At 39.2% G+C, this 23,536-nt stretch overlaps 1 protein-coding gene across 1 annotated transcript in view; it reads right to left on the bottom strand.

Annotated features, from left to right (window-relative positions):
- The window catches only part of brd9 (bromodomain containing 9), a 79,982-nt gene that overhangs the window by 26,303 nt on the left and 30,143 nt on the right, over nt 1-23,536 (bottom strand). Inside the window, exons 5-13 of the mRNA XM_048609049.1 lie at nt 20,731-20,841; nt 19,700-19,878; nt 18,352-18,484; nt 16,785-16,860; nt 13,509-13,613; nt 12,043-12,175; nt 10,078-10,189; nt 8,732-8,788; nt 610-681 (exon numbers count right to left, since the gene is read on the bottom strand). Of these exons, the coding sequence (XP_048465006.1) occupies nt 610-681; nt 8,732-8,788; nt 10,078-10,189; nt 12,043-12,175; nt 13,509-13,613; nt 16,785-16,860; nt 18,352-18,484; nt 19,700-19,878; nt 20,731-20,841 (978 nt within the window). The remainder of the gene's footprint in view (nt 1-609; nt 682-8,731; nt 8,789-10,077; nt 10,190-12,042; nt 12,176-13,508; nt 13,614-16,784; nt 16,861-18,351; nt 18,485-19,699; nt 19,879-20,730; nt 20,842-23,536) is intronic.

The following is a 23,536-nucleotide window of genomic DNA, read 5'->3' as shown; positions in this document are numbered from 1 at the left end:
TTCTCCATGCCAGTGCTTCTCTAGGTTATACCTTAATCATATGTTCTGCAGCAGCAAGGTGTAAGCTGAAAAATGCCACGACAAATCACTCACTCAGAATTCACAAACAGGAAAATTAACTACCTAATTCTTTTGCTGTATTCTGAGCATTATTGATGTATAGCTGCAGCTCTGGCAAGTACCTCACAGACCCATGAAACTTTCTATCTTCAGCTCCAGATTTGCCAGGTCAAAGCACATCGTTTCACTAAGCTTCCACTCACTATTCCCAGGTATCCTACAAAGCCTCATACGCTTTTGGAACATGAAAAATCCCAGATAAATGCAAGCTAACACTCAAAGTTATGATCATTTGAGTTGTATTAAATAATATGATCTTTATTCTGCTCTATCATAGTACAGTTGGAGAGAGATTGTTGTGCACAAGTTGGACTCATGCTTCTTATAACAGTGACTGGTACTTCAAAAATGTATTTAATTGGTTGTAAAGCATGTTGAGACATCCTGAAGATGCAACAAGTACTGTATAGATGCAAGTCTTTCTTTCTACCTAAAATGCTATTTGCATTATACTTTTAACATAACCTAGGAACAGTTAGATCATCTCACCATTAATGGTTTAGATGCTTCTGGACAGGCAGGCTGCAGTTTAGGTTCCTCTTTAATGAAAATTGCTGGCGCCTACAACAAAGCAAGGAATGGTTAAGATGATGGTGGAGGTAGAAAAGATAAGTATACTTTGTGGTTGAATCAGAAAATTGAGCAATATACAGAAATTACAGTTATCTACTGACCATTGAAATTTATGAAGAGGAATCTAAAATTTCTTCATAGATTAGAACTGGAGGAGAAGAGCACAGGTCACTTAACTAGCTAAAATGTCTTCACAAATTTCTTTGTCATTTCAAGCTCTCAGATTGCAAGTTTATGATGAAGAAATTGTATAGCTCATAAACATATCAAATTTTAGTATTTTCTAGATATGGTAGCAATCTCAAACTATCCCTTATCTCTTGCATGCAATTCTCATTTACTCAATTGCAGGAATGAAGACACCACCCCAGGCCAGGTGTTATCCTTTGAAAAAAAAAGTTGATTTTGAACACCTCTTCTCATGAATGGTCTCGACAGAGCGGACAAAAAAAAAAAAAAAAAAAAAATGGCTCCATTGGTGGAGGGGCAGAGAACCAGAGGGGACCTACTTAAGGTGATGGGCAAGAGCTGCAATGGAAAAGCCAGGAATAACTTTTTCTTTTAAAGGAGGGTGCATTAGGAACTGAAATATATTTTGGGTACAGGCAGATTCAACTGTGACTCTCAAAAGGGAGTTAGAAAAACACCAAAGAATAGTTTATAGAATCACACAAAGGAAAGGGTATCACAAAGGAAAGGGCAGGGAGTGCCACTAACTGAAATATTCTCACAAAAAGAGCTGTTACAGACTTAATAGGCAAAAAGACCTCTTTATAGTCTACAGGGATTCCACAAATGACATTCAAACAAGTAAACGAGATGAATAAAAAAGAAATTATGGGACATCAAAAGATCAGTTGGTTCATCCTCCCTGCTCCATATAGTTATGGTGAAATATGAACAACATCCTGGCTCAATTCATACATCTGCTTTCAACCTCAACCTCCTTAGAGTGATTAAAAAAAAAAAATAGCAGAAAAATACACTCAACCAATTCAGACAGGCCTCATTGAAATCACTAAAGGTGATCAAAACATTCCAGGCCAGTGTCCACGAGACAGATTTCCCTTCTCCCCAACTTACTTATTGCATTTTGTGCTATCCACCACCGTACCAGTCAACAATAAGTTATACGTGGGATTGAGTATTGTTGACACTGACTGCCCAACCGCTGCAATCCCTCAAATGTAGGGACACCACATGTTAGCTGGAGCTTCATTCCCAATAAACATTTATGGTAGATTGCTCCTACTTATACATAAGAACATAAGAACCAGCAGCAGGAGTAGGCCAGCTGGCCCTTTCAGCCCACTCCACCATTCAATAAAATCACAGCTAATCTTTCCATGGTCTCAGCTCCACTCACCCACCCTCTCACCATAACCCTTAATTCCTTTACTGTTCAAAATAATCTTAGCTTTAAAAAAAACAATCAATCAATGAGGAAGCCTCAACTACCTCACTCTGCAGGGAATTCCACAGATTCACAACCCTTTGGGTGAAGAAGTTCCTCCTCAATTCAGTCCTAAATCTGCACCCCCTAATTTTGAGGCTATGCTGTCTTGTTCTAGTTTCACCTGCCAGTGAAGACAACCTCATTGCTTCAACGTATCTATTCCCTTCATAATTATATGTTTCTATAAAGATCCCCCTCATTCTTCTAAATTCCAATGAATATCATCCCAGTCTACTCAGTCTCTTCTCATAAGCCAGCCCTCTCAACTTTGGAACCAGCCAAGTGAATCTCCTCTGCACACTCTCCAGTGTCAGTACATCCTCCCTCAAGTACAAGGACCAAAACTACATGCAGTATTCCAGGTGTGGCCTCACCAGCACCTTATACAGCTGTAACATAACCTCCCTGCTTTTAAATTCAATCCCTCTAGCAATGCAGAACAAAAAATTCTATTTGCCTTCCTAATTACCTGTTGAACCTGGAAACCAACCTTCAGCGATTCATGCACAAGGACACCCAGGTCGCTCTGCACAGCAGTATGCTGCAATTTTTTTTACCGTTCAAGTAATAGTCCCTTTTACTGCTATTCCTACCAAAATGGATGACTTCACATTTATCAACATTGTACTCCATCTGCTGGACCTTTGCCCATTCACTTAAACTACCTACATCCTTCTGCAAACTTTGAGTCCTCTGCACACTTGGCTCTACCACTCATCTCAGTGTCATCTGCAAACTTTGACACACTACACGTGGTCCCCAACCCCAAATCATCTTTGTAATTGTAAACAAAGATGGTCCCAACACTGACCCCGGAGGCACACAACTAGTAGTGATCGCCAACCAGAAAAGCATTAATTTTTCCCACTCTTTGCTTCCTGTTAGTTAACCAATCCTCCACCCATGCTAATGCATTGCCCTTAATGCTATGCACTTTTATCTTATGCAGCAGCCTTTTGTGTGGCACTTTGTCAAATGCCTTTTGGAAATTCAGATACACTACATCAACTGGGTCCCTGTTATCCATCACGCTCGTAATGTCTTCATAGAATTCCCGTAAGTTAGTTAGACATGACCTGCCCTTCATGAACCCATGCTGCATCTGCCCAAGGGGACAATTTTTAATCTAGATGTCTTGCTATTTCTGCCTTGATGATAGATTCAAGCATTTTCCCAATACAGAAGTTAACTAACCTATAATTCCCCATCATTTGTCTACTTTTTTTGAGCAGCGGTGTCACATTTGCTGTTTTGCAATCTGCTGGAACTGCCCCAAAGTCCAGCACATTTTAGAGAATTACCACAAGAGCATTTGCTATTTCTCACTCCATCTCTTTTATACCCGAGGTGCATTCCATCAGGGCCAGGAGACTTGTCTACTTTGAGCTCCATCAGCTTGATCATTTTCATGAAAGAGGTAGTGTTGGTTGGTTCCTTGTCATCAACTACTAGCATGTTATTCATGTCCTCCACTGTGAAGACCAACCCTAAATACCTGTCCAATGCCTCGGCTATTTCCTCATTTTCCATTATTAAATCCCCCTTCTCATCCTTCAAAGGATGAATGTTTACCTTAGCCACTCTCTTTCATTTTATATATTTGTAGATCTAGGAAAAAAAAAAAAATCATATTATTCCTAATAGTGGGTTCAGTACCATTTTTAAAAAAAAAATCTACCTGGCACTAAACTAAGCAAGGAGCTCTCAATCTGTGGGTCACTTCTTTATCAGATTAGAATAACCCCATAAAGCCTATCAATTGGAAAGAAAGCCAAAAACCTGACCTCTGGCATTTATTTCCATGCTTTGGTATATTTGACTAGTGAACTTAAATTCTCTGAATACAGTTTTTCTGCATACACAGCCAAGAACAAACTCCATAAAACTACAATAAGTTGAACTACATGAGTCTGCTCACAAAATTCATGCTGAGCAGAGCTTCAAGATAGCCAAAAGAACCATCTGTAACCCGATTTACCTACTCATGCTTCATTAATAAACAAATGAAAATAATGATACAGTAAATGTGAAAATGTCTTTATTTTTCACATTATTCTCACCATTTGTTGTTTAAGCTCAGTTGGCTAGATGACTGGTTGCAAAGTAGACAGGTTCCACACCAGCTGAGGTTACAGTGAGTGAGACCCTTGCTTCTCAACCTCTCCCCTTGGCCGGAGACATGGTGGCCCCCAGGTCAAACCAAGATCACCTTTCTCTCTCTGAGAGCACAGTCCTACGGTCCAGTAGGACTATAGTGAGTTGACGGTTTTGTTTAAAATTTACCACTTACAATGGCCTAACCTTGAACAGTAGACACTAAAAAAATACTGGCAGTTAGTTCTGGAAAAAACCAGTTAGTTTTTTCTGCTTTGCACGCTATCTGTGCTTTCGTGCTGCAGTGCATAATCCTGAAGCATCTCCAAGGTCTCTAAGGAAACAGGCGAGTATGGTGGATAGTCATCAGACTCTTCCCTTGATACATTTTGCCCACATTCCTGATCTATGCCTTTGAAGTGCTGGTCACCCAGTGGTTTTGTTAGCTTTATGTTGTGAGAGTCATGCTTTGACATTCACAAAGCAATCACAAGAGACAGTCAGCTCAGATTATACCAGTTACCCATCCCTTGCTATACATTTCATCTTCAAACACTGTAAAGAGTTCTTGTAAAGAGTGAAAAAAAAAAGAAAGAGAGAGAGAGTCTGGCCCTTGGAAAAAAAAAAGTTTTGTAGACCAAGAACAGGAATGTGATCTCTTTATCCTAAGTTCGAAACAACAATACCCACCACTTAAAGAAAATGCTTGTTCACAATGTGAAAAGTATGTTTTATTTAAACTCAGCAATGGAAAAAAACCATGCTGATAAAATATTTTAAAAAATGTTGAAGGGATTTCCTCAGATCCTCTTGACTCAACAACTTTAATTATCCATGAACAGTGTACACAATAATCTACTTGTTGTCTCTCTCTATGTACTCATCAACTGAGTAACTCCAGAAGATGTCAAGCGTCTACAGTGTATTGTAGTAGGAAGCTAATCCAGCTTCATAACTCCAACAGTCTTCATTCTTCAGCTTATCTCCGACCTAAAACAAGTTATAATTGTAACATTATTCGGTATTGGAATATTCCAGAGTATCCCTGCAGCCGAGTGAGAATGAATTTGCAAAGTGGGGAAGCAATTTTGCATTCTACGCATATATTTCAGAAACCTGACTGAGGATAACTTAACTCTACCAATTTAAGAACGAGAAGGTAAAAATATCCTGATGCTACTTAGGTTTCATTCAAACACACATACAGTATGAGCTCTGTACATAAAACAATACTAATTGCAGACAAGAAGAGGTCCTTTTTTCACTTTTGTAGGATTACCACGAAGGACCCTCCTTCTCAACTTGTTCAAGACATGGTGACCTTCAGGTTATAACACCATCAGTTGTCTCTCTCTAATGAGAGCAGCCTTATTTTCCATTAGGATGGTGACCAGACCCTTTTTTTGGAAAAGAAAATTCATACCTTGCAATTACTTTACTCTTTTACTCTTGCATGACATTAATTCAGCAGCAAGCTATTCAGAGTTGAAACTACATGTTATTTATTCGCTCATAATTACACCAAATAATGCAATGCCACACAGTGTCGCATCCACATGCATGTATGAGGTACAGACACTTTTACTGATTACAGTTAATTCAGCGTGTGATTACAATACTTGGTCTCCCACGTCACAGGCCTGCAGTTTATTAAGCGGATTGGATGCTTTCAAAATGGTAGTGAGGGTCTTGTAAAACAAAGGTTACACAGCAAGTTGAGCAGTATCTTGTAGTCATAGAGTTAGAGATGTACAGCATGGAAACAAACCTCTCAGTCCAAATCATTCATGCTGACCAGATATCCTAAATTAATCTGGTCCTATTTGCCAGCATTTAGCCCATATCCCCCTAAATCCTTCCTATTCATAGGCTCATCTAGATGATTTTTCAAAGTTGCAATTGTACCAGTCTCCACCACTTCCTCTGGCAGGTCATTCCATGCACGCACCACCCTCTGCGTGGAAGATTTGCCCCATAGGTCACTTTTAAATCTTTTCCCTCTCTCTTTAAACCTATGCCCTCTAGTTTTGGACTCCTCCAGCCCAGGGAAGAGACCTTGGTTGTTCACCCTATCTATGCCCCTCGTGATTTCATAAATTTTTTTTATAAAAGGTGACCCCTCAGCCTCCAAAACTCCAGGGAAAATACCCCCAGTCTACTTCAGCCTCTCTCCATAGCTCAAACCCTCCAACCCTGGCAACATCCTTGAAAGGGTTGAGAAGATTTACAAGTTTCTCAACATCCTTCCAATAGCAGGGAGATTAGAATTGCATGCAGTATTCCAAAAGTGGCCTAACGTATATCCTGTACAGCTGCAACATGACCTCCCAACTCCTATATTCAATGCATTGATCAACAAAAGCAAGCATACCAAACACCTTCTTCACTATCCTGTCTACCTGGGACTCTACTTTCAAGGACCTATGAATCTGCATGGCAAGGTCTCTTTGCTCAGCAACATTCCTCAAGACATTACCATTAAGTGCATAAGTCCTACTCTGATTTGCCTTTCCAAAACACAGCACCTCAAATTTATCCAAATTAAACTCCATCTGCCACTCCTCAGCCCATCAGCCCATCTGATCATAATTCCATTGTACTCCAAGGTTAACTTCTTCGCTGTCCACTACCCCTTCCAATTTGGTGTCATCTGCAAACTTACTAACCATTCCTCCTATGTTCATATCCAAATCATTTATGTAAGTGATAAAAAGCAATGGACCCAGCACCAATCCTTGTGGCATACTGCTGGTCACAGGCCTTCAGTCTGAAAAGAAACCCTCCACCTCCACCCTCTGTCTTCTACGTTCAAGCCAGTTCTGTATCCAAATGACTATTTCTCCCTGTATTCAGTGTGATCTAACCTTGCTAACCAGTCTACCATGAGGAACTTTGTTGAACATTTTACTGAAGAAGTCCATATAGACCACATCCACAGCTCTGCCCTCATCAATCCTTTTCATTACTTAGTCAAAAAAAAAACTCAAGCTAGCAAGGCACTATTTCCCATGCACAAAGCTGTGTTTACTATCCCTAAACAGTCCTTGCCTTTCCAAATACATGCAAATTTTGTCCCTCAGAATTCCCTCTAACAACCTAGCCACCACCAATGTCAAACTCACTGGTCTATAATTCCCTGGGTTTCCCTTACCACCCTTCTGACATAGTGGTACCATGTTGGCCAACCTCTAGTCTGCCAGCATCTCACCTGTGGTGATTGATTAATGCAAATATCTCAGCAAGGGGCCCAGTACTCATTTGCCTAGCTTCCCACAAGTGTTCTAGGGTACATCTGATCAGCTCTCAGGGATTTATCAACCTTTACACATTTTAAGCCATCCAGCACCACCTCCACTATAAATCTGGACATTTTTCAAGATGTTGCTATTTCCCCACATTCTGTATCTTCTAGTCAAATATCTAGGAGGTTGGTTCTCAGCCGAATTTGGAAACAAAAGCAGACTGAGCAGCATGACTGCTTGGTGTCTTGTAGGTAGTTTGAGTCGGGTACACAGGTGGGCTGGTGGTTTGGTCAGCATGCTTCTCCTGGCTGATATTTAAGCAGACAAACCTCAGTGGATCTCTCTCCCACTGCAAATGTCTCGCTTCTCCTCTATCCATCTTCTATCCACCTCCACCTCCCCCTCTCTCCCCATTTATTTCAGAACCCCCTTCCCCTCCCCCATTTCTGAAGAAGGGTCTAGGCCCGAAACGTCAGCCTTCCTGCTCCTCTGATGCTGCTTGGCCTGCTGTGTTCATCAGCTCTACACCTTGTTATCTCAGTAATCTCACCAAGAAGCTTTTCATAAATTCAAGACACTGTTCACATATGGTATGGTGATCAAACTGATTCAACATCCTGTGTTGTGGGTCATCATTTTAGAAGCCCAGCTAACATGGAATGGGAGATATGGTGTTACATTGACCAATCACTTCCATCTACCACAAACTGGATTGAGTTTCAATCTTCTCTTTTGTCCAGGATGAAACCATGGAAATAAGCAGTTTGAAATTACAAAGTCTTTTGTTCTGGAACAACTTTAAACAAAGATTTGTTAATTCCACAGATAGCTGTGAAGTACCTTCATCTATGTCCATACTTAATAGGTGTCCGTGAAAGACTAGTTAACGGTCCATGGCCAAAATGCGAACCGTCACAGTTTGCAAAAGCCACTTTAACAGCTCATTGTGAGATGCCTGTATTGAGCAAGCTGAACGTGATCATGCTATTTGGTTTGACCATTACACCGGAGCTGCAAGCATGCTTAGCTAGTACCTTACACACAAAGAAATATTAAGACAATCACCAAATACAGAAGTGCCACTTTGAATTCAGGCATGCACAATTTTAGTTTGCCAAATAGCTTGGGCCTGTGCCTTTACCATGCACCCACTCATTGCAATTTGCACTGAACAGCTATGGTTGACAGAATTTCTTTTTTTAAAAAAAAAGCTCGCATTAAAAAGAGTGATGGTAGTTCTACATACCTGAACTTCAAGGCTCATATCAATATTTTTACTTGCTTTTTGTTCAACATTTCTTTTCTGTAAGAAATAAAAAGGTGCTAACATTATTAAATTTATTTTATAGAAGGTAGAACACAAACAGTCCATTCAGCAATCTTTGGCGAAGTTATGCTCCACACAGGTCTACTTCCACCTTACTGAGTATATCCCTTAATCCATTTCTCCCACATGTACTTATCCACATTTCCCCTAAAACAAAGTTATTTGCCCCAGCTTCTTAATATGATATCATCATTTGACATCTAACTACTCTCTGGGAAAAGAGAAAAAATGTTTTCAGATTATTATTGAAGCTTTATATTTCTAGTCTTTTGAAGATCAACAAATAATGTCACTTCAACCTCTTAGCAAACAACATTTTTTAAAATTATGTTGCTATTGTTCTGATGGAGGGACAATATTCATGTTAATTTACTTTTAAAACTAAAGTAGAAACGTGATGGTGGTCAACTGGCAAATAAGTTTATTTTCACTTGGTACTCTGCAGACTTCATTGTAAGAGACACTAGATTAATATCATGTTTAGACAGACTTGTATGGAGACATTTTTTTTGTGAAAAGTGCAAAGAACTTTAGTGCCAATACAGTACTTTTAAACTGCAGGCATGTATTACAGGAAACCCCACTGGACCCAATTTGCACACAGCAAAACAGCATTATGACAAGATGATGCACTTCTGTGAAACTGGCCAGGACACTGGAAAGAACTTCCCTGTTCTTATCTGAAATAGTGCCATGGGATCTTTTATGCCTGACAGAGATCAGAAGGGGACTCAGTTTAACATGTCATTGCAAGGACCCCTCCAATAACACTGCAATCCTCAAAGCTGCAGAGAAATATCAGCCTCCATTGTTAGGCTCAAGTCTTAAAGTGAAAGGCAAGTGTGCCACCTAATCTGCTATACCTGACACAGAGTAAAGCTATTGCAGAATTTACATTTCACATACATGGTCAAGTTTGTTTTTGGAATTTGAAATTGCTGTGGTAGTATTGAAATTATAAATCTTCCAAAACCTTATTAATCAACAGATCACATGCTTTATGCATCTGCCTTCCCGGTTCTTACTCCCATGAGTTGAAAGGCCAATGACTTGAAGTGTTAGTCTTTCCTCTACACAAATGTTGCCCAACCTGCTGAGTACTTCCAACGATTTCTGTCTTGTATGGTTAACCAACTAGTTTGTCCCCTTACTGATGTGATTCTTCCCTTAAGTATCCATTCTGAAACTAGATATTTATTTTAGAGCAGAGTAATCTGTAGTGACCTCATTATCAGCAATGATTAGTATAGCATGCAAGTTTCTACCTGTGATAAATGATAAACAGCTTTGGAATGTTCTCCCGCAGTGATCCGATTCAACAAATCATCCACCAATTTCTTTGTGGAGCTTCCACAGTCTTTAACAAATTCTTGTAAACTGCAGGAAAATATACATTAAAAATCTTTTAAAAGAAATTTAAGTTCTGCATTTTCAAAACATTGCTTGCAAACACATAATCAACTGAAGGAACAAATATCTTATTTGTACAATAAAATTGCAACATGATTTTTGCCACGAGTTGATTTAGGGTCTTGAAGTGATGATGAACTGACAACGGGAAGTCGAACAAAGACTTATAAAATCAAAACTTCAACATAATCTGTTCTGCAGCAAGGGAAAACAATTTAATAATAGCCACCGTATCTAACATTTCCAGTTAAAAACTATAAGCTCTTCTTAGTTAATGATCTGCTGCCCTCTGGTGGCCCATTTACACCTCTATTTAAACTCAGGTAATTGAACTCTTTCACATTGGTCCAACTACAGGCAGAAAATCTTATGGCAGCACTCTTGTCCACTTACAACAGTAGCTTTATTTAACACTTAGTACTGAAAAAAACTCTTTGCAAAAATGCATTTTCCTGGGCAAGAGAAAGTCACTGCTCGATGAATTTTTTTTTTAAAAAAAGAAAGCCTTCAGGCACTGGACAGCGCATGCTAAGATGGCTTTAGGTAAATCATTGAGCAGCCAGTCCTTTTCAGAATAACTTTACACTGCACGTGAAATTACCACAGTAGTAAGGAGTCATAAAAGATTGCACTCTGCATGAAGGTGATTTCACATAGTTTCAGCACATAGGAAGACGATGGCAGTCGTTAGGGGTCAATCATCACAGCTGCAGGACATTTCTGCATTCATCAGGGTAGTGTCCCAGGCCCAACCAATTTCAGCTGCTTCAATGACCTTCCCTCCATCTCAAAGTCAAAAGTGGGGATGTTTGCTGACAGTTGCACAATGTTCACCATTCACAACTCCTCAGGTAACGAAGGAGTCCATGTCCAAATAAAGCAAGACCCGGACAGATAAAAAAAAAATGGCAAGTAACATTCAAGCCACACAAATGACAACCAATGCCCCTTGACATTCAAATGTTATTACCATGAATCCCCCATTATCAACATCTTTGGGGAGGAGACCAATGGACAGAAACTCAACCAGACTCACCATATAAATGCAGTGGCTACAAAAGCAGATTGAAGGCTAGGAATACAGCAGTAAGTAACTACTTTCCATTTCCCCAAAGCCTGTCCACTATCTATAAGGCACCAGTCAGGAGTGTGATGGAATACTCTTCACATGCCTGCAGTTCAGCTCCAACAACACTTGCGAAGCATGACACCAGGTGGACAAAGCCGTCTGCTTTATTGGCACCACACTAAAAACATCCACTCCCTCCTCCACTACTGATATTCAGTAATAGCCGTGGGCACCATCTACAGGTAATCTACATTTTGGTGGAAATTCACCAAACATCTTTAGATAGCACCTTCCAAACCCATGACCACTGGCATCTAGGAGGACAAGGGCAGCAGATACATGGGAGCAGTAACAACTGCAAATTCATCTCTAAGCCAATCACCATCTTGACCTGGAAAAGTACTGCCATTCCTTCACTGTCGTTGGCTCAAAATCCTAAAATTTCCTTCCTAAGGGCATTGTGGGTCTACCTGCAACACATGGACTGTAGTGGTTAAAGGAGGAAGGCAGGTCACCACCAGCCCCTCAAGAGAATAGAAATGGGCAATAAATGCCAGCCCAATCAGCAACAGCCACAAAAACGTGAATAAAAACAAACAATACTGACATCCAATAGCTGACAGCATTTCAGCTGCACAAATACCCAAACAAATTCAAATAAATTCACTTTGAAACCCAAACCATTTTTTAAACTCTTCAATACTAAAAACAAAAGGCTTATTTTGGAGTGCAAATTAATAAATGCGTTTACCTTAAGGCACACTGCACCCCAGTCTCTTCTCCATATGTGGAATACAGCAGCTCAGTCTCCTCTGGGGTAAGGTTAGGGAAGATGGTATTGTTTTCTATGGACTGTGCTGTGTACACACAGTTCAGGTAAGTAACTGTAACAGGTAAAGAAAGGTTTCCAAATGCTTTTTACACCCAACATGTTTCATTTCAAACAAGAACAGGTGTTGGGTTGGACACATTCAAGGTAGTCAGAGTCTAGTTCAATTTACTAATACTTAGTTCTTTCTGATTTCTTAAAAAAAAAAGTTGAAGTATTTTTCATTAAAACTACTTAAAATATGTAATCGAGATAACATTCTCCCAAAAAAAAAGATATTCCTCCAAATTCTAGTTTTCGCCCTTCTTCTCCTCGATGCTGATTTACTAAATAAAGTAATGTTGATTTAATAATAAAGTAAATGTTATACATACACACACACACACAAAAAAATAATTTTGCACATTACAATATAACAATTTAATCGCATACAATAAAACTGGTGTCACCTAGTACGCTGAGGTAATGGGCCATTTGGGTTGACATGCAGAGGTAGCCAAGATAAACAACCCCTTGAGACAAATTCTTCCTCACTTGTATCTCAAATCACTGATCCCTTATTTCTAAGCTGAACTCCCTAATCTGAACTTCCCTTGTGAGGAGAAACATCCTAGCAGCATCTATTTTCTCAAGCCCCCTCAAAATCTTATATTTTTAACAAGATCACCTAGTTTTGTTCAAAACTCCACCGAGTATAGGCTCATCCCGCTTAACCTTTTGCTCATAGAGAACCTTTTTATCTCAGGAATCAGCCCAGTAAATCTTGTTTGAACTATTTTCAAAATATATCCTTCTTGACGTGGCCAGACCAAAATTCCGATCCTCCATCTCCCTTATAAAGTGGTAACAAAACTTCATGTCCTGTAATGAAGACCAAGTGTTCCTTTGTTTTTCTAATAACTTCTTGTACCTGCATGCTAACTCAGATTCATATATTAGGATATCCTGATCCTCTCTCTCCAATTAAGTAATATTGTCTCTTTCTATTCTTAGTGCCAAAGTAGAAGAGTTGACATTTTTCCACACGACTCTACAGCTGCTAAATTTTTGTATATTCACGGTAGCTCAGTGGTTAGTGCTGCTGCTTCACACAATCCAAAGATGTGCATGTTAGGTGGATTGGCCATGCTAAATTGCCATTAGTTTCCAGGGATGTGCAGGTTATTTGGATTAGCCATGGAAAATGAAGTGTTACAGGCTAAGGGTTGGAAGTGCCTCTGGGTGGGATGCTCTTCATAGGGGCAGTATGGACTTGATGGGCTGAATGGCCTGCTTCCCCCGTGTAGGGATTTTATGATTCTATGACGTTGAAACAATGAGAAATGCTTAAGCAATACGGATCTTCACTCAAAAAAAGTTTTGATTAGAGAAAAAAAAGCAAATCTTACCTGATAAAGCTTTATTCCTTCTATCATCTTTAAATCCCATAGTATTAATACCTGGTTGGAGTTTAGTTGTAAGGGAACTTAGATCGACTTGGTGAACCTCTTCCTCTGCAAAAGGAAATATATATATTTAGTATTCTATTCGAAACGGATAGAAGAATGCAAACAACAAGTCTGCAAGGTTAAAAGTTTCTTGTGTTCACCTATATTTACTGCAAATATATATTCATCTATAACTGTGGTTAACCTTAAGTAGTTTGTGTTAATTGTAAAACACGTCAACATTGAACTTGATCATTGTACTGCTTCTGGTTCAAACATCACCACAATCAAGGAAAATTGGAAATTTCTCGAATGATCAGTGGAAAGTTTTATCATTTTACACACTCAAGTGTCAGCCAACCATATTCCCTGGTGGCAGAAAACCTGGTGAAACCCCTCTACCCTCCATTACACATGACTCTTGCCAAATTCCTTCACTCAACTCAACGGTTTGGCGTTTCCATCAACCTTACAGCAACACCAAGTTGCTCCGGGGTACACAAGCCCCTTTGTGACCAGACCACAGTCACTGAAAACTAGCACAGATTCATAAAAATCAGCCAGGAGCTGGATTTCGCTGCACTCTTCATAACAAAGCATCTTAACAGGTCTGTTTTTACCCTATTTAGCAATGACTCTCATTTGAATTTGATTGAATGAAAACTTCCGATTGTAAACAAAAAAAAAAACAACACAGTCTGAATCAGCAGTACACTTGGGTTGCCAAATTAATTGTAGAATAAGGAATCTAAGCAAGACTATTCCTACAAGTTGATCAATTAATGCATATTTGACAATAACAATATCTGGTTATCAATAGGCTCACATTTCATTATTTGAGCACAATTCCTACTTTTGCTCCCTATTTTTGCAATGCAAAGTTACTTACCATATAAAACCCTAATTTAAAAAAAGCTTGCATCATGAGCTTTGATGTTGCAACAAATTCAGGGATTTTTTTGAGATTTGAAGTCATCAACCTTGACCTTTTCCATTCCGGTACACAAATTTAAAAAAGGTCACTCACTTGACTGAACAAAACAAATTTGACAGCTTGCAGTCTTGACAGCTGCATTTACATCCTTTGCAGCCATGTCTTCCAGAGAAAGAAATGTCTTCTGTGTTAGGCTTGGGCTCCATGGCTTCCCTGCATCCCCACCAGTCTCGTGGCCTTCTGAACCCCAGCTCCGCTGTTCCCCTTTATCACCCAGATATTCCTTACTCTTCTTCCTCTCCTCCCCTAAGACCCCAAAAGGCAATCCTGGCTCCATTGCTCCGTTCCTCCGGCCTTCTGAATCTTTCATCCATTGTTCAATCCACCTCCCACTCCATCTCTCCTTCATCATTTGAACCCTGTGGCTCATCAAGTGGCCAGCAGCAGAGAGTCCTCTCTCAAGAGAGAGAGCAGCAGTCAAGAGAAGGTGGAGGTGGGAAAAGGCAACAAAGAAAAAAAATAAATTTGAAAAAAGGGCAGAATACCATTATTCAAAAGTTGGAATTCTGTAAAATGGGGCAAGTTTTCATTCCTGGAAGTTCTACTCAGCATGAAATGTCATGAATACAAGTGCTATACATCTTGTTATATCCTGTCTATGATGGTGCAACGTATAATGAAGCATTCAGCATATTTTTTGAGAAACTTACTATTAAATTAAAAAGACTTAAGAAGGCCTTTAATTTTCATTTTGTAAGTGCATAAGAATGTAAGAATTGGGAGCTGTGCAAAGCTTTAATCATGCATTGAGCATACTTGGTCATTCATGAAACCGGGTTTGAATTTCTTTACCAACACACTTTCCCTCCTCATCCCTACTTGCTTGATGTTCTTCATGCCCAAAAATCAATTGATCTCAGTTAATAAGTATAGTCAAAACTGAGTCCCTTTCTGAAGTAAAGAATGTCAAAGACTTACAACAAATATTCCCTGTATGGGGGTCTGTGCAAGAGTAGAAAAAAAAACAATGTCCGTGTGTGGAAATGGCTTTGAATGGCTTCTGCTTTCATTGGCACAATGATTCGTTCCAGTTTGGAAGGAACGTTGCTTATAACCCTCTAAATCAAGATGTTTCTCTTTATCTTAGTGCTAAAATAGTGGTCTCCTTCCTCTGACTCCTAATTTTTGGAAAATAGTCTCTCAAATTATACTCTGTCAAGCTTTCCACGAATTTTGTACATTACAATTTAATTTCTCCTCCATTCACCAGACCTCCGAGAACATGGGCCCACAGTTATTAAATCTCTCCTCAAAAAGTACCACTTGATTCCTGGAATATGCGATCTAATAAACACTTGTTGCATCTCCGAGACATGTATCTTCCACCCTAGGTAAGGATACTAAATATATCTACAGTACTTGAAATATGGTCTCGCTGAAGTTTGATACAAGACTTCCTTACATTAAATATTCAAGGCGCTAATAAAATTTATGACACAGATGCAAATAGCTGAGGCCCCAGCACTGATCCTTGTGACATTCCACTGTTAGACAATCTTGTCATAAGAATGGCCCATTTAGTCCAATTCAGTTTTCCAACTAATTTCAATTGTAACTGTTGTAGTATCTCTGGTCCAACGAACTTTAAATGATCAATACTTATTGATGGCTGCATTATGCTTAGTGGTTCAATCTAAATCAGGTGAACTTAACAATTCAGTTATTAATTTATACCGAGTTTCAAGCATTTTTGTGTCTATCTCATATTTTCAGCATCTGCAGTATTTGATTTTATTAGGGGGTGAAACTGCTCTGTCACAGAGCAGAGCATGTGTTCGGTGAGCTGACAGCCCATTTTTACACTGAGCCCACTTGAATTCAGAACAGAAAAAAAAAAGTTTGCTTATAATGCTACAAGTTTCAGCCAGATTGGAGATGATTAGATAATTATTCCATCAATTATGTTTGGAGACTGCTGGAAGTGATGGGTATTGACTTTACACCATTTATATTATGTAACTACCTTCTGCTTATTGCATTTTGCAGGGAAAAAAAAACTCTGCTGTACACAGCAAACCAATTTTGCTGAAGTTTTGATCATGAGTTTGAGGAAACCATTTCAGAGTGAATGAAAACCATGAGCCAAAACTCAAATGATACAGAAATATCAATAATATCCACTGTGAAGAAAAATCAGGAATGCGGTAAAAGGATACGTCACATCATATTTTGGATTACTGCAAAAATCAAAAGCATTTGTCCCAGAATATTTTAAATATAATTGAACATTAAAGACAACTTGCCTTCAGTTTCTGGATCTGACTGGTTTACAACAGCAAAGAGCAGAGGCCCATCACCCTCCTTTTTGAGATAGCCGATCTGCAAGAAAATAAATCATGTATTGGGTCAAATACAGTTAATTATTCAAAATAGAAGTAAAATCAGACTAAAAGTATCTATCCAATACAGATTGAAAAAGGGTACTCGAGTGCTTTCATTTACTCACTGTGGACAGTTCAAGCAATCTATTTAGTGAACAGCCTCATCCATTCAAAACCGTAATGTTTGAAGATGCTACAATGATGTGTGCATATAACTCATCATCACGTATAGATCTATGGTAGTGTTTTTGTTAAGTCACACCTATAACAAAACAGCTAATAACTGTGCCAGTGTATACAGCAATCATCTCAAAAAGGTAATATTTCCCAGCAAATAATGTAAATTGGGATAAATTCTTACACTAGTCAGCACGATGGTAACAAGAGGCCATAAAACTAAATTCAGTGAAAGAACAGAAGGGACTATCTAGAATTATTTTTATTCCGAGATTTGTCAATAGATACATTATTCAAAATCCTTCTATCCAAGAATCAGATTTTTATCTCCAGGAATCTGGGTGCTAATCCTGGAACACAATAAGAACACGAACGATGAGGCTATTCTCATGTTTTACCAAAGGATCCAATTAGCAAGAGTTGCGCCTATACACAGGACCGGAATCCATCACAGTGCTTTAAAATGTGCCTGCCCTCATCCCACCATACTGGTATTTTCTGGTTACAAAGCAAAGCAATAGTTTCACTGGTGGAATAGAATCTGGGATTCTCTCTTTAAAAGGTCTGCAGCCCCAGGAAATTCTCAATTAGAGTTAGAGTTAGAGTAGTGGAGCTCCATTACATGGCCTGTATTCTTAATATAATACTAGAGTACTCATTCAGTAAGGTTTTTAAGTAATCCTCTTGCGAATCCAATAATTCCTTCCAATCAAAACTGGCCTCTGTATATTTTCACTTGATTCCAGTGACGGGATCATAGAAGCAAGACTGAGTTTCTGCTGAGCAATGAGCCTCCGACCATGTTGCCTTATGAATTCTCGATCGATTCTCAGGTAAGCACTCCTTTGGATAGTTACATGAAAATATTCTGTTCACCTGTCCAATCTAATGGTGGGTAATCAAAAAACCAATGAAAATCTGAAATTTGACACACACAGTTCCTAGGATGCTGGATTTCAGACCTTGGGCCTGCACGTAACAATAATCAGAAGCAAAAACGCATTGCAGTGTTTACAAGAGAAGTGATTTCAAAAAACCAAGCAGAAACTTGAATACTTATGGGGGAAGAGGCAGGCGAAATGAGATTAAGGATAGCTCTTTTTTCTTTTTTAAAGAAAAGCTATGAAACAAAATTGCATCCTTTTGCCCTATATAGTTCAATGGTTTTCCAATATTAATGTGTTCAGTCAGAGTCCATAAAAACACAACTAATAAAATAGTCATTTCCTACATACTTCCAGTTTTTAACTGCACAAGTGAACATAACTTCAAGTACATTAACATTTTTTAGTCATTGGTTACACCGACATACCTTGCTATTGGCTGCGTTTCTGCTAATTCTGTCTCGAGCTTCGTCTGCTGCATGTTCCACCAAGGCCAGGACATGTTCTTCAGCTGTACTGTCTGTTGAGCTGCATGCATTCCCTTCTGGCTCATTAAAGTAACTGAAAAGAGAAGAAATTGTGTATGTAACGATGGATGGTGGGATGCGAGCAAAGTAAATTAGGTGCATCCACGTTATTCAACTCTAAGTACATTGTCCACAGTATTCCCCAATCTAGCCAATATAGCAGAACCAAGACAGTACAACATAATTGTTCATATTTTGAGATCCTGTTACAGAATGTGTAGGCCATGAAGGTTAAGTGGAATTCCTGGTCCATAACAACTTAGCTTATCTCAATCAGCACAGAGAAATAATTCTCAAATTGGCTTCACAAATGGAACATGAATTAGCCAGGTACACTAGTCTTTATCAGCATCCACTGTATGCACATCAACTGAGAAAAAGACCAAAATTACCGATGATAGTCATGGTCAATGCTACACAAATATAGTGATCACTTGAACAAAAGGTGGTCAACATCATAGCAAACAATGTTTCAGATGAGACCGGATAAATAAAATATACACTCCGAAGGCCAGGGAACTAAAAAGCCACATGAGCAAGAGATACTTCAAGAACACAGATCTTGCACCACTACAGTATTGGGTACACTAATCAATTTGCACTGAACTATCAGATATTTAATCAAGTACCATCCGATACTACCAAGCCACTCAGATAAGGCTACTTCAATAGGATAACATGACGGCTACCTAAAGTTATTGCTGATAATTCAACTACTTCTAATCAAACAGTTCACCTTAGTGGTTCTTTGAAGTTGCAAACATTTTGGCATTTTAGGGAAGACAGTGGTAAAATGATAACATTAGTGGACCGGTAAGCCATAGGCCTAGGCTAATGCTCCAGGAACATGGATTCAAATCCCATCCTGTCAACTGGTGGAACTTTAAGTAATTGAATTTATTATTAAACTTAGAGCATTCTGGAATTGAAAGTTAGTCTCAGTTATGGTAACCATGAAATCATTTTTAGAAAAACCCATTTGGTTCACTAATGCCCTTTAGGGAAGGAAATTTGCCACCTTTACCCAATCTAGCCTACACATGACTTCAGACCAACAGCAAGGTGGTTGCTCTGAAAGGCAATCAGGGACGGATAACGTACTAACCTTGCCAGTAATGCCCACATCCCCTGCTAGAATATTGTATCAAAGTGCATAGGTTCTGTCTTCTTAAAATGCATCACTCCATTCGGAAATGTTCAAAAGCTGCTTTAGAAAAGAGTCAACAATTTCAAATTTAAATCAATTTACCTTATGACTTCTTTAATTTGTTTCTTCGACTTCTTGGTTGTTGTTTCGACAGGTGCCACAGTAACTTCTGCAACAGTTTCCTCTTGTGCTATATCTTCATCCCCTAACAGTGCTGCCTGCTGAGAAAAATCGATCTCCTGCATGAATGTCATGCTGCGCTTCAAAGCTAACAGACGTTCCTGTAAGCAAAGAACACAGAGGGCACGCTTTTTACTTCTCCCCAAGTGCTGGGGTGAACTGCATGCACATGCACAGCATTTAGTGATAGCTGGTCATTGATGTGTACGGTGTTTAATGACTCACATTCTTGTGAATGAGAGTTTACAGGCAAGCGCTGTTGTGCCTCAATGGCTTAGTGGAAAAAACCACTAGTGTGACAGATGGATCACATACTATGGCATGCCTTGACAAAAGACTACAGCCATCAACACCATAGCACAAGGTCATGAAAATAATGGAGTAAATAAAACACATTCAGGGGAATGCTGAACACATTTTAAATAACACTCCACAAAAACAAAACAAGCACTAATATTATAAACCATGCAAACAGGACAAAAGCTTTAAATGTCAACTTACTTCTATTATGCACCATGATAAAATGCATTTCAAGTAAACTTTGTTTATAGTCCTCTTTTATGTTATGCATTCCTAGTAATACAAACTATGGTGAAATAATTGAGCAACGTACGTATTAGTTTAGTCACGCTTGTGATGAGTCAACACAAATATTAGTCTTCTTTGACAGTATAAATGAAACATGCAGCATACTAAATCAATTTTAAGTGGAGATGTTCTCCAATATAGCGTGAACACCAGGATAGTTGACAATTGCCCTCTCCCTCTCCTAGCATGTATGACAGCAACAACTGTGTGATGCTGTAGCCAAGTGAAAATTTAATCAGATCAGTGACAGCCCTTTATAGGCAAACAGATTAAAAATCTGCATTTGCGAGTCTTTTCAATAGAATACTGTGCTGACCCATCACTAGTCACATCATACATGAGACAAGTCACAAAAATCATCTTACTTTACTCATCATTTTAAATCCTGTATGAAGTAGCTTCTTTGCTGCCTTGTAGTACACTGTTTCAGGCCGGTTGTAAGTCATTGCATTATCGCACATTAGTTTGAAATCACCCTAGAAATAAAGGAACACAACCAAAATTACTTATTTTTTCACTATTTCTATGTTAACATTAAATATATTCTATTTTATGCAGTTGGTAGAAATGCACTAATCTAATTGATCATGTCTGGGTTATAATCCAATATACAGGTCATTTAATCTTTGCCTTGCCAACCATCTTGTTGCCGTTCTCCCCATCTCCTGTTATATCACTGACACTATACAGGCAGTCTCTGGGTTACGAACAGGTTCCATTCTCGAATCCATTCACAAGTCAGGACAATGGACAGCAGCCATGCATAACGACAGGAAATGTTTGTACGTCAGGTCTTTAAACATTAAAGCCACATATGGCATTGCTCGTATTTGTGAATGCATTCATAAGTTTGTACATTTGTAAATTGAGGACCACCTGTATAGCCAAATTGGATTTACAATCTAACATTTTAAATTATCTAAGTTTACTCTAAAGCTTCATAGATGAGCTTAACACACCATCACTATAAATAATCAAATTATATTCAGAATGTCCAAAATCAATCTGGCTGCAGATTTATTAACAGCATTTCACCTACTCTGGAAGGTATTCAAGGTAAACGATTGAAGCATATAGGAACAGGAGTAGGCCACTGACCACAATGCATCATTCAATTAGACGACAGCTGCACTGTTACATAACTCCATCAACCCACCTTGGTTCCACAGCTCTCATTACACTTGCCAGTTGTTGTATTTGCAATCTTATTTTTGAAACCGTCAACTGACACTCAATGGAACTACATGCTCTATATTGACAATCACCCCTAAAACCAAATAGTTCTAATTTTAAGGTTATTTCATCTTGCTTTACGTAAAGGAAATTTTTCATTACAGACCTTATCAGAATCTTTAGTCATCTTGAATAGATAAATAAAATCAGCCTTAAACTGGAACACAAGCTTTGTCTTTGCAACCAATCCTCATAATTTAACCCTTTCAGTTCCAAATGCACCATCTTACATAGGTAATAATAAAGCAGTGAAAGACTAAAGCTCCAATTTTTATAATGACTCTCAAACTCCGCAGCCAGGGAATGATGCAAACAAGTCCTAATTATGCATTAATGATGTACAAGACAAGACATTAGGGAACAAATGCCCACCAGTAAAATGCTATATTCAAGGCATATTCCACTAAACAAAACATGAACAACAGGAAGAGGTGCACGGTTTGAAGTTTTCTACTATGGATAGTTATGTTCTTTAAGAAGAGGTAAAATTATGTAGTCAATTATAATGCTAAATCCTCAATATTACACAAATATATCTAGCAATTTTAATTACTTTCCTAATTGTGAAGGAAAATTTGAATGAAATAAATCACATTTCACACAATAGATAACACAGTAGGAAAAAAAAAGTCATTCAGACCTCTTCAGCTCAATTCACCTGAATAAAAACAAACACTCAAGATAAAAAAAGCATTTTGAAACTTTATGGCAGCAAATGACAGGACTTCAAACAGACTGAGTAAAACAATTTTAAGTTACACCATATAAACTTTACTATAAAAAGAACAATTGCTACCTTAATGGAGTTACTTGGAACAATTGGGAGACGTCACATTTCAAGTAGAATATACTACCAATTAACTGAGGGAATGACTAGAACAGATGAAAGTTGTATATAGTGGAGAAAGGGAATATGGGTGGGACCTTAATGCTGATTGGATAGGCTATTGTGTTTGAATCAGCCTGTACAAATTAACATTCTTGCTGCTAATTGATCATTATGATGAAGTGGTGTTGATAAATATCCATTAGGGAAATAGGGTGCAGCATCCACTCTAGACTCATGAAAAATCAAACCTGTGTCAAGCACAGTGAATGGAAAAGTCAGCTATCAAACACATTGAACTTAATACCCAGAGATAGTAGGAACTGCAGATGCTGGAGAATCCGAGACAACAAGGTGCAGGGCTGGATGAACACAGCAGGCCAAGCAGCATCATAGGAGCAGAGAGGCTGACGTTTCGGGCCTAGACCCTTCATCAGAAAAGGGGGAGGGGAAGGGGGTTCTGAAATAAATAGGGAGAGAGTGGGAGGTGGATAGAAGAGGGATAGAGGAGAGGAAACAAACAGGTCAAAGGGGCGGGGATGGAGCCAGTAAAGGTGAGTGTAGGTAGGGAGTTAGGAAGGGGATAGGTCAGTCCAGGGAGGACGGACACGTCAAGGGGGCGGGATGAGGTTGGTCGGTAGGAGATGGGGGTGCGGCTTGAGTGGGAGGAGGGGATAGGTGGGAGGAAGAACAGGTTAGGGAGGTAGGGACGAGCTGGACTGGTTTTGGGATGCGGTAGGGGGAGGGGAGATTTTGAAACTTGTGAAATCCACATTGATACCATTGGGCTGCAGGCTTCCCAAGTGGAATATGAGTTGCTGTTCCTGCAACCTTCGGGTGGCATCGTTGTGGCACTGCAGGAGGCCCAGGATGGACATGTCGTCTGAGGAATGGGAGGGGGAGTTGAAATGGTTCGCGACTGGGAGGTGCAGTGGTTTATTGCGAACCGAGCGTAGGTGTTCTGCAAAGCGGTCCCCAAGCCTCCGCTTGGTTTCCGATGTAGAGGAAGCCACACCGGGTACAGCGGATGCAGTATACCACATTGGCAGATGTGCAGGTGAACAACTGCTTGATGTGGAAAGTCTTCTTGGGGCCTGGGATGGGGGTGAGGG

Source organism: Rhincodon typus, chromosome 2 (genome assembly GCF_021869965.1).
Source record: "Rhincodon typus isolate 14 chromosome 2, sRhiTyp1.1, whole genome shotgun sequence".
In the NCBI taxonomy this organism is placed as follows: domain Eukaryota; kingdom Metazoa; phylum Chordata; class Chondrichthyes; order Orectolobiformes; family Rhincodontidae; genus Rhincodon; species Rhincodon typus.
The sequence above is the reverse complement of the archived record's forward strand: the minus strand, read 5'-3'. Positions and strand labels throughout refer to the sequence as shown.